At 30.7% G+C, this 12,256-nt stretch overlaps 1 protein-coding gene across 1 annotated transcript; it reads left to right on the plus strand.

Annotated features, from left to right (window-relative positions):
• The first annotated feature begins 759 nt into the window (after positions 1–759).
• On the plus strand, positions 760–10,554 carry LOC113362911 (pyruvate dehydrogenase phosphatase regulatory subunit, mitochondrial-like). The gene is made up of 14 exons (XM_026605407.1): positions 760–1,724; positions 3,455–3,618; positions 3,695–3,858; positions 3,914–4,097; positions 4,162–4,331; positions 4,398–4,590; positions 4,652–4,807; positions 5,109–5,263; positions 7,191–7,339; positions 7,531–7,828; positions 9,121–9,300; positions 9,624–9,824; positions 9,925–10,031; positions 10,428–10,554. The coding sequence occupies exons 1-14, from the start codon at positions 760–762 to the stop codon at positions 10,552–10,554; spliced, it is 3,213 nt and encodes a 1,070-aa protein (XP_026461192.1).
• Positions 10,555–12,256: the final 1,702 nt, after the last annotated feature.

The raw sequence follows: 12,256 nt of genomic DNA on the forward strand, positions 1-12,256 counted from the left end.
TGAAGAACTAAAGTTGTTATCGAATGATATAGAATATATTAATGAGCCATTGGATGTTATAAATCATTCTACAAATTTGATATTTCATCTGATATTAAACCAGAATCTTGTCTAGAGTAGCTGTGTCTTACTAAGAGCACCTTAAGAAGGTATAAAGTTGGTTCTATTATATGCAGTCAATATATAAAATACATATGAAGAACCAAAGTTGTTGTTAAATGATACAGAATATATCACTGAGCCATTGGATGCTATAAATCATTCCATAAAGCAAGAATTTGATATTTCAGCTGATGTTAAACCAGAATTTTGTCTAGAATAGCTGTGTCTTACAAGGAGCATCTTAAAAAGGTATAAAGTCGATTCTATTATATAAAGTCTGTATATAAAATACATCAGAAGATTAAATGATATAGAATATATCGATTAGCAATTAGATGTTATAAATCATTCTATAAAGCAAGAATTTGGTATTTCAGCTAACTTTAAACCAGAATCTTGTATAGAATAGCTGTGTCTTACAAGGAGCACCTTAAAAAGGTATAAAGTTGATTCTATTATTTAAAGTCAGTATTTAAAATACATCTAAAGAACCAAAGTTGTTGTTAAATGATACAGAATATATCACTGAGCCATTGGATGCTATAAATCATTCCATAAAGCAAGAATTTGATATTTCAGCTGATGTTAAACCAGAATTTTGTTTAGAATAGCTGTGTCTTACAAGGAGCACCTTAAAAAGGTATAAAGTTGATAAATATGTCTGAAGAAACAGAATTTGAGGCTTTGCAATATCTAATGAATATTGCAAATCATTTTATAAACGAAGAATCCAATATTTCATCTGATATGAAACAAGTATCTTCTCCAGAAGATAACACAACATGCTCAGAACTCATTATGAAGTCTGATGCAGCATTAGAAAAATATACTAAACAAGATAGTATATGTGAAATATGCAAACAGACTTTTGATACTCCTATCACATTAGCCCAACATTTAACAACACATTCTGAGAAGTCATTAATAAATAAAAATGCTGATGAGGTACCTGTAAAACCTTTAAATAAAATCAAAGAAAGACTTCATGAATGTGAAATCTGTAATAAAACATTCAATAGCCGAAGAAAATTAATAAGACATGCACAAACACACAACAATAAACATACTGTCACTTGTGAAATATGCTCTAAATCATTTTCTACTTCAAGCAGATTAAAAAGACATACTGAATTTCACTCTAAACAACTTCCTCACTCTTGTGATATATGTGGTAAAATCCTTGCAAATCGTGCATCACTAAAATCACATGTACTTACCCATGCTGCACGTTTACATGAATGTGGTAAATGTGGTAGGAAATTTACCCATTTATATGTTTTAAAACGACACATGTTCACACATTCTGATGAACGACAGCATACTTGTGAAACTTGTGGTAAACAATTTAAATTCTTGAATGATTTAAAAGTGCATCAGGTTATCCACACCGGAGAGAGACCTTTCAAATGTGATGTATGCGATAAAACTTTTGCTTATGCGAGTAATGTGAGGCAACATATGGTTGTTCATTCAAATAAACGTCCTTTCAAATGTGAGACTTGTGGTGTGGGCTTTAAAAAAGCGGGGAATCTGAAAGATCATATGAAGATTCATGCTAAGGATCGTCCTTTTGATTGTGGGACTTGTAGTAGCACTTTTATACACCTGAGGAGTCTCATTAGGCACCAGAAGAAACATAAACATAAAAATGTTGATTGAGAAATTATATATTGTAAAAAATATACTGGTTTTGTTTTAATTAAGTAATTTAATAGTCAATATGAATATTGTATCTTTGATGAATTGTAGTATTTGTAAATAATTGTAGTAAATAAACATTATTTTATCATTGTATTACATTTGTTTGATTTTTCAAGAGTTGTTTTTGTTATTAATTTTTAGCAGGGTAAGTTATTGTAATCGTCCAAAAATCGAAATTAAAAATTTTGTCTATCTTCACGTTTCAAAGGTTTCTGAACATTTTGGCATACCTCAGAAAAAATGGTTGTGTGTGTGTATGTATGGATACAATTTATCGTCTACGTTTTTGGGCGCACGGATCAACCGATTTGAATGATTCAAAAAACATTCGATTCCTATTGATAGGGAGATGTGCTGATTAGTTTTTGGCGAAGGCGATTTGGAGTTACGGAGCAAAAAATGCAGAAAATAGAAATCGAGTTTTTGAAAGAACAAAGCATCCGATTTGAATGATCCAAAAAACATTTAATTCCTTATTATGGGGAGAGGTGGTGATTAGTTTTTAGCAAAGGCAGGTCTAGCTGTTTGGGAGATACAGAGCTAAATGTGCAAAAAATGGCAGTTTTTGAGAGAACTAAGTATCCGATTCGAATGATTCAAATAACTTTTCGGTTGTGTTGACGAAACAATTTATTTTGAAAAAAATGGTTTTATTTTTTTTAATACCTTAAATTTTTTTTTCTAAAATTGTTCTTAGAATATTTAATTATGGTACGGGAAGTTCCAGCAATTTGCCTTGAGGCACTACTAGTTATTAAGTTCTATATGCTAATTTGTCCTTGTTATATTATATAATAATAATAATAATAAATGGTAGTCCTCCCGAAGACAGGTTCATGGTGTGAGATCCACCACAAATAAATGATTCCCTTACCATTCGTCTATCATTCCCATTACCACTAATTCCCCCCCCCCCCTCCCACTTTTATATTCATGTATTTTTCTTTCCAAACTTCTGGATCCATTTTTCTTGATCCTGCGCTTCGTCTTTCAGTTTCCTGTATTTTCTCTTCTCGCGTAAGTCATCAATCGTCTGCATTCTTCTTCTTCCTATTCTTTTCATTCCTTTTATTTACGGCACTCTTTTTGCAGAAGGGGTCCGATCCAGTTTCTTTTTCTTCTCAGCATCGTGCTCAGTAGAGTCACTTTTCTCAGGACTTCTTCATTTCTCATTTTGTCTGTTCACTCTATCTTCTCTCATTTGCCTCCAGCACCACATTTTAATACTTTCGAGGTAGTTAATTTTTGTCGGGCTTTATTAGAGTCCATGTCTCCGATCCATACAGAGCTATGCTCCATACAAAGCACTTTATTATTCTCTTCTGCAAGTCGAGATTTATTTTCCTCGTCAGTAGTGTTCTCCTTTTTGTGAACGCCAATTTGGCTCTTGCGATGCTTGTTCTGATCTCTCTCATACAGTATCTGTCTCTGATCAGTATATTAATATATATTAATTGTTATTCGTCTACTAAATTTATTCTAATACGAGAAGTTCCTATTGGACTATATACAACTAGTTTTTTCTTAAATAGACCAGACAAATTTATCCAAAATTAACTAACTTTCAAGATTTTCTAACTTTCAACATCAAAAGACTCTACAAAAAATGGTGTACTCACAGTTAGTGAATTGTGCAAAAAAAATCTTGCAGTTCCTGGAACATCAACTGTGAACTGGTGACTCCAAAGCAGTGCAAAGACTTGTGCCCCCTCCTACGTACGGATGATCTTGTCGGGGGGCTCTGGATTCCCGGAGACGGCGTTGCTGATCCATATCAGACCTGTATGACATTGATAAACGAAGCAAAACTTGGAGGTAAAGATCAAAAAGCTTATTAGCCGACTTCAGTCCTTTACTGTTGTAAATTGATTCCATTTACCATATTTTCCAGGTGTCCAAGTGGTGGAACACTGTCCAGTAACCGGTGTGATCCAGGAAGGGGGCAAAGTAGTCGCTGTTAAAGCTGGCACTGGCTTTGTGGAATGTGTCTACTTTGTTAATTGTGCTGGTTTTTGGGCCAGAAAAGTCGGCCAGATGTCCGAACCACATGTCAAGGTAGTAAATGAATCCAATTTAATCAAAATCTCTTCTTACCATTCTTGGTTTTTAGGTTCCTTTACACCCTGTTGAGCATTATTATCTGCACACCAAGAAGATACCAAACTTGGACCCTAATACACCTGTGGTAAGAGACTTGGATGGACACATTTACTTCCGAGAAAAGGATGGACATTTGATGGCTGGTGGATTTGAAGTTATTGCTAAACCTGCTTATGAGGATGGAGTCATACCAAGTAATAAATTAATTTTTGGAAGTCCAGAACATCATGAGTATTCATATCCAATTGTCTGTTTAAGTGTCAAATTTTGAACGAGTTTTACCAGAAGACTGGGATCACTTTTATGTCCTGCTTGAAGAAATGTTGAAAAGAGTTCCTACTTTAGAAGATGCGGTTTTGGAACGACTGTCTAATGGACCTGAAGCTTTTTCACCAGATGGAAGATGGATCATGGGAGAAAGCCCAGAAGTAAAAATCTCTTTACCTAATATTGCAATTTTGATTGTTTTGAGTCTAAAAATCTATTTCTTCTAGATTCAAAATTATTTGGTGGCAGCTGGCATGAAGACCGTAGGAATGTCTTCGGCTGGTGGTGTTGGACTTTCCATAGCAGAAGTTATTACACAAGGGTACACCAGATTTGATACTTATGAATTAGACATTAATAGATTTCTAGGGCTGCACAATAATAGAAAGTTCTTGAGGGATAGAGTCAGAGAAGTACCCGGTAAAATATACAATGAAGAAGATTTTGGAGTAGCAGTATTAATAGCTGTTTTTATTACCAGGTATGCATTATGGTTTGAAATATCCTTTTCCGGAGTACCAAACAGGACGGAATTTGAGAATGTCTCCAATATATCCAGCACTTCGAGAAGCTGGTGCTGTTTTTGGACAAGTTATGGGTTACGAGAGACCTGCTTACTTTGATCCACCAAATGAAGGTAATAATAGTTAGGATAAAATTATTTAAATTTAAAGTTATTGTTGTCAAAAAATAATATTTTAAGTACAAGGTATAGCGGGGCTTAAAGGTCCATTTAATATTAAAAATAAGGCGTTGGACCTTGTCCTGAAGCCTATGGGGTAAAAAGAACCAGATGACAAATTTTTGTGAAACATTTTTTGGTGAATTAGTTGGGTGTTTTACTAAACATAGTCAAGATACTTGTTTGTTTTATAAGTATGGAATAATGATGGTAAACAATAAGTTCTATTTCTAATCTGTATTTTTTTAATCTCCAGATTCATCAAACGAGTTTTCAAGACCTTACAAGATAGCTTACACGAATACTTTTAACAAACCTCATTGGTTTGATATTGTGAGTGAGGAATATGCAGCTTGTCGAGAGAAAGTTGGACTTAGTGACTATTCATCGTTTACTAAAATTGACCTATGGGTAAGTTAGTTATATTTAATAACTTAAATATCGAGCTGTTGTGGTATAATAATAATAATAAATAGTAGTGTTACTAAAGGCAGGTCCTTGGTATGAGATCACCACAAAATCAATGATTTTCTTCTCCTTCCTTGTTTATTATTCTCATTACCGTTTTATTACCAATAATTAATGACTATTAATCACTTTACATTTGTTTTCATGAATTTTCCTTTCTGCTTTCTTGCTTTCTGGTCCTGTGCTTTCGGCTTTCAGTTCTCTGTATTTCCTCTCCTCGCGTAAGTCATCAACCATCTGCATTCTTCTTCTTCCTAATCCTTTCAGTCCTCCCATTTTGTCTTGGACGACGTCGCGCAGGAGGCACTCTTTTTGTAGAATGGATCCGAACCAGTTTCCTTTTCTTTTCAGGATCTTGCTCAGTAGAGTCATGATCTCCATGTTGTGGAGTATGATAGTTTTATTGAATAGTTACATAAATCTTTAAAATTATTAACCCGCCGAAATACATATTAATTCCTGAATTTGCGAGTGGAAAGGGTTAATTCAATAATGTAGAATAAAAAGTTGATTAATAATTTTAAGATTATATTAATTATGTGATTAACTTCCGGATGAAGAAGATTGTTTTAGCCAGAAAATCCGATTTGCTAACTTTATATATCAAGTCATTCTGAATCTTTTGGCAACGAAAATGGAAAAAGTATGTGTGTAAGACAAAAATTGAATGTATTTGCCAGATAAGTGCAAAATGTTTCGTCCAAATTTTTGCCAAAAATTCTGATACGATTTTGAAAATCCAAATACTGTTTGTTCCGAAGCTTCCAAATACTAGTTAGAAATTTGCTTTTAGTAAAGATCGGCCAGGCCGTTTTTAAATTTTAATAAAACCTTGCATAGTGATAGTGTATGATGTAGTTCAACGAAAATCCTCAAATATTATAGGCTTGGGAAAAGTGGTTTAATTATAAAAAATTGCCGAGTGCCTAAGAGGCCTCATTATTACTTGCAACTTTGCCCTAAGTCAACTATTTGGCAAATTTGTGAAAAAATGGATAATTTTTATATGTTTCTAACGTTATTTTAATTTAATTATTTTTTGTAATATTATTAACATTTCTGTCTTAAATCTCTTGAACTTATTGGGCTATTCTGCCTCATTACATAGCGTTGTCATGGCAACGCTATCTTATGCTTATTTATTTGCAGACAGAATCTTCAATGATGCAGTTATCATAAGATTCTTCCTTGCTTGTTTATATGTGAAATACACCTGATCAGACAGCAAATATCTTTATCTATCTTTTCCAACTATCAATCTAACTCGTATGTCCTTTTCTCTATCTATATTTCTCTAAATAGACTTTTTACTACCAATAAACAAGCATAAGATAGCATTATAATGATAAAACTATGTTATGAGGCAGAATTGCCCCATTAATTTTTAACAATGCACTTTGTTCATAACAATAAAACTCATTAATTGCATTTTTACCAAAAAATATTGTAGTAACGCTTACCATACTTATCCAAGCCTAAGGAAATATGTATGGGAAAGCGTTCTGTTAGGTTTGGACAACATGGTAAGCAGTCATGTTCTTTTTTTAGAATTTTGTGAAAGTTTGTGGAATTTTTAACTTAAATTGCTATTATAAGTTCTGAGACAAGTCCTGTTATTGGAACATCACTCATGTTTTCTTGGATTATTAAAATATTTCGAAGTTGCCTTAAGTTTTATGTTTCTATTTTCAGTCAAAAGGTAAAGAAGTAGTTCATGCAAGTTGCCTTAAAATTTATGTTTCTATTTGCAGTAAAAAAGATACAGAAGTAGTTCATACAAGTTGCCTTAAGTTTTATGTTTCTATTTTCAGTCAAAAGGCACAGAAGTAGTTCATGCTCGTTACTTTAAATTTTATGTTTCTATTTCCAGTCGAAAGGTACAGAAGTAGTAGACACTCTTCAATACTTGTGTTCCAACGATGTAAATGTTCCAATCGGCAGCATCATTCATACAGGTATGCAGAACCGGCAAGGTGGTTATGAGAATGATTGCTCTTTGGCCCGACTTGCAGAAAACCAGTAAGTGGAAATGGAAATGGAACTTCTTCTCCATCTCTCTCTATCTGTCTATGAATATTCTTTTTTTTTCTATTTATCTCTTTTTAAATAATTATCTTAATCACATTTTCTCCCCTAACTATCAGTCTATCTACCTCTTTTTTTTCTATCTATTTATTATTTATATAATTTAATATTTCTTTTATCTCTAGTTATATGATGATTGCTCCAACTATCCAACAAACAAGGTGCAAAACCTGGATCCAAAGACACTTACCATCCGATGGTTCAGTGGCAATTTCTGATGTGACATCAGCCTACACGGCGATATGCATAATGGGACCCTTTACAAGGATATTACTGTCTGAGTTAACAGATACTGATTTGAGCCCTAAGAATTTCCCTTTCTTCACTTTTAAACAACTGGATGTCGGTTTGGCTAATGGGATCAGGGCTATGAATTTGACACATACCGGAGAATTGGGATATGTTTTATATATACCGAATGAGGTAAATAATAATAATAATAATAGTAAAAGTAATGAAGAAGAGAAACCTCGAATTTGAAAATGAAAATAGGATGAAATAAACTCATATTAACTTCCTTAGGGTAAGTTATTGTAATGGGCCGAAAATCGGAATTGAAAATTTTTACATTTCTCGACGTTTTGAAGGTTTCTGAACGTTTCAGAAAAAATGGATGTGTGTGTGTGTGTGTGTGTATGTATGTATGGAAATTTTCAGTCACGTTTTAGGGCGCACGGATCAACCGATTTGAATGGTTCAAAAAACATTCGATTCCTATTGATAGGGATACGAGCTGATTAGTTTTTGGCAAAGGCAGGTCCAGCCGTTACGGAGATACGCAGCAAAGAGTGCAGAAAATAGAAATCGACTTTTTGAGAGAACGGAATATCCGATTTGAATGATCTATAAAACATTCAATTAGTGATGATTGGGAGAAGTGTTTATTAGTTTTTGGCAAAGGCAGGCCCAGCCATTTCGAAGATACGGAGCTAAATATGTAAAAAATGGCAGTTTTTGAGAGCACTAAGCGTCCGATTTAAATGATTCATAGAACTTTCTGCTTGTCTTAAGAAAATAATTGATTTTGGAAAAAAAAATTGTATAATTTTTTTTTTGTTTTTTGTTTTTTGTATATCGAAAATAATTACAATAATGTTACAATATTTATAATAATCTATTTGAAAACATTCAGTATTCCTCGAACATTTTGTTACGGTACGGGAAGTTCCAGCAATTTGCCTTAAGGCACGATGCCACACACCCCACTAGTTTTATTTTAGTTTCTTTCTGGACAAAGCAGTAAAAAAATGGATGTGATAATAGTAGAAAAATAAATAGTTTACTTAGTTTAAGAAAGAAGAAACAAGTTATAAATAGATAGATAGTTTGATAGGGAAAAAAAGAGGTGGATAAAGATCAATGGATGTATCGATATATTAGATTAAGAGAGAAAATATGAGTGGTAGATAGAGAGATAGAGAAAGAAAGTTATAAAGAGATCATCTGTGAATAATATAACATTGCAATTATAATATTGTATAATAGATAAATCCATATTATCCCATATTCAGAAATATAATTTTAACATATTTGAAAATAAAAGAAACCAAAATAGCCATGGAGAAGTATCAAAACTTACAAAATAGGCATATAACAACCCCCTGCTGAGCATGGGCTTGAAATCATATTATTATGTATAATAATATTAATATTATTTAAGTAAAATAAAAATATTCTGTATAGTAACTTAGTATATTATATTTTTCTATTTCCAGTTTGCTCTGCATGTGTACAGTGAGCTAATAACAGCCGGTCAAAAATATGGTTTGAGACATGCAGGTTACTATGCAATGAGAGCACTTCGAATCGAGAAATTTTATGCTTTTTGGGGCCAAGATTTGGATACTGCTACTACTCCATTGGAATGTGGAAGGGCTTGGAGAGTTAAATTTGATGTAAAAAGGAAAAATACTTATGATAAATAGATACATTTTAGAGAGTAGATAATTAACAACTTGTTATTAATTTTAAACTCAACTAAGAATTACTTATTAAGATTTTTTAATTAAAAACACACTTTGAAGTCAACTAAGAAATTATTTTTCAAAGGTTTTAAATTAAAAATGTTTTCGAAAACTTATTTAATAGCCATTATTTAATGTTAAGATATTGAATTCAAAGGAGCTAAAGCCTATTATTAATGATACTTTTGGGTTTATTAATTTATCACTTCTTCCATTTAACAAATTTTATTTTCAAATTTCCTTTTCTTTTCTAGAAAGGTGTAGATTTTATTGGAAGAGAAGCTTTATTAAAACAGAAGCAAGAAGGTGTGAAAAAAATGTATGTTCAGTTGTTGCTAAATGATCATGATCACGAAACAGACATTTGGAGTTGGGGCGGTGAACCAATATTTAGAAATGGGGTTTATTGTGGGATGACTACGACTACTGGATATGGATTCACATTTAAGAAACAGGTAATAAATTGAAATATGTTATAAAAAATTATGTATATATATATATATATATATATATATATATATAATTAAATATTATAATTTTCTGTTTTTGTTTTAGGTTTGTTTAGGTTTTGTGATGAATTTAGATGCTGAAGGAAACATGCAACGAGTAAGCAATGAATACATTTTGTCAGGAGATTATGAAGTTGATATTGCTGGCATCAGGTATAAAAAAATAGCAAATTGGTGACAATTTTGCTTATTTATTTAGTATATCACTGATACTTGACTTATTTCTAATTAATTTTATTAATAATTAATTATAATATTATCTAATCACTATCTTTAAAATAAATTCTCTAAAAGAATTCTTATAATTTTTTCCTTGGTTTCTTTATTGGAATCTTTTTGTTAGATTTAAATCACTTGATATCTTTTTTTTCTTTCCATCAGACAATTTTTCATGATGATGATACAAAATATTACTAATGATATAAAATAATAATACTTACAACAAATATATCCATAACTATATAATTATAACTTTATTATCCATATTGAGAGTATTTAATTAATTATATGTATATAATTCTTTATTTATTTACTATTTTATCTATTTAGATATAATGCAAAAGTGAATCTCCATTCACCCAACTTGCCGACTAAATATCCTGATCAAGAACGTGAGGCTTACAAAGCTACGAGGGACAAAATTGATGAAACTAATATTCTCACTGTTGGAAGATAAATGAAAAGAATATAATGTATTGAAATATAATTAGATAAAGAAGATATAGTATCGACAATCTTCAATAATTTGAAATATTTATTTATATAAGTGTTTAATAAGTTGATCTGAATATTTTATTTTATTGTTTTACCAAAGTTTTATATGGTATTATGTTATAAATAAATATTGTATTTATTCTTGTTTATTGTATATATTGTACTTTATTTGTTTATATTATATTTAGATATATTATAATACAAAGAATATTATTGTTAAAGGAATTGATGAAGATTTATTAGTAGTCAAACATATAAAGATGAATTGTATCTTTGTTTTCTGAAATGTATAAAAGAAATTTTAATTAATTATTAACGAATATGATTATTGATTGATAATGTAATAGCTTAAAAAAATAATTGACATATTAACAATTTTATTTTAGTGCATTTGAATACTGTTTAAAGTTTTTGCTATCATTTCAACAGTTCTAACAATTGAATTATTATATTTATCACAAAAACTGTCCAGATGTATTTAGCTAATAAATAAACTGTCTGAGATATTGATAGAATAAATCAATAAGATTTTTACACAATTTGAATCATAAATTAGACAATGTTTACGAAATGTGAATAACAAGTTTAAGAACTTTCTAATAATATATATGATATGATATTTAATATGATATATTTATTTAACTCATAAATAAACTGTCTAATACATTGATAAAATAAATTAATAAGATTTTTACCATCACAAATTTTAATACAAATTTTAAATATTAAATTAGGCAATTTTTACAAAATGTTTAAGAACTTTTTAGAAATATAGAATATTTAATAAAAATCTAAATTTATAAATATTATATATTATTAATAATAATAATATATTAAGTAACAATTTAATTCTATAAACATAAAAATCACCATTGTTATGAAAATATTTTATTAAATTATAATATGTTTAAAAAATTACAAAGGTCTGTTAATAATTTAATTGTTTTTAATGTTGAATTAATTTTTACATTTATGTGAAAGTAGAGATTACCGTAAATTATAAAAATAAATTTTTATTTATTTGTGTATAATTTTATTAAATATAAAGTAGTACATATATCATTTTAAAAATATCAATTTGAAATTAAGCGCCTTTTTGACAAATTATAAATTGCACAAAGTGTACGAAATATAAATAACAAGTTTAGGAATTGTTTTAAAAATATTTTTTTTATTTTTAACTTCCCGTAGGGTAAGTTATTGTAATGGGCCGAAAATCGAAATTGAAATTTTTTACATTTCTCGACGTTTTGAAGGTTTCTGAACATTTTGGCATACTTCAGAAAAAATGGATGTGTGGTGTGTATGTATGTATGGATACAAATTTCCGGTCACGTTTTCGGGCGCACGGATCAACCGATTTGAATGGTTCAAAAAATATTCGATTCCTATTGATAGGGAGAAGAGCTGATTAGTTTTTGGCAAAGGCAGGTCCAGCCGTTACGGAGAAACGCAGCAAAGAGTGCAGAAAATAGAAATCGAGTTCTTGAGAAAACGGAGCATCCGATTTGAATGATCTAAAAAGCTTTCAATTAGTAATGATTGGGAGAAGTGATTATTAGTTTTTGGCAATGGCAGGCCCAGCCATTTCGAAGACACAGAGTTAAATGTGCAAAAGATGGCAGTTCATGGGAGAACTAAGCGTCCAATTTAAATGATTCAAA

This window comes from Ctenocephalides felis, unplaced genomic scaffold (assembly GCF_003426905.1).
Source record: "Ctenocephalides felis isolate EL2017-DRISC unplaced genomic scaffold, ASM342690v1 CF-g0.4_SCAFFOLD_00845, whole genome shotgun sequence".
In the NCBI taxonomy this organism is placed as follows: domain Eukaryota; kingdom Metazoa; phylum Arthropoda; class Insecta; order Siphonaptera; family Pulicidae; genus Ctenocephalides; species Ctenocephalides felis.

What these genes read in the sequence shown, in the direction of transcription:
- LOC113362911 (XM_026605407.1), top strand. Translation starts at nt 760, where the DNA reads ATGTCTGAAGAAACAGAATTTGAGGCTTTGCAATATCTAATGAATATT. An exon ending in TTACTAAAATTGACCTATGG is followed by an intron (nt 5,264 to 7,190) that starts GTAAGTTAGTTA and finishes TTCTATTTCCAG; the next exon opens with TCGAAAGGTACAGAAGTAGT. An exon ending in CTTGGAGAGTTAAATTTGAT is followed by an intron (nt 9,301 to 9,623) that starts GTAAAAAGGAAA and finishes TTTCTTTTCTAG; the next exon opens with AAAGGTGTAGATTTTATTGG.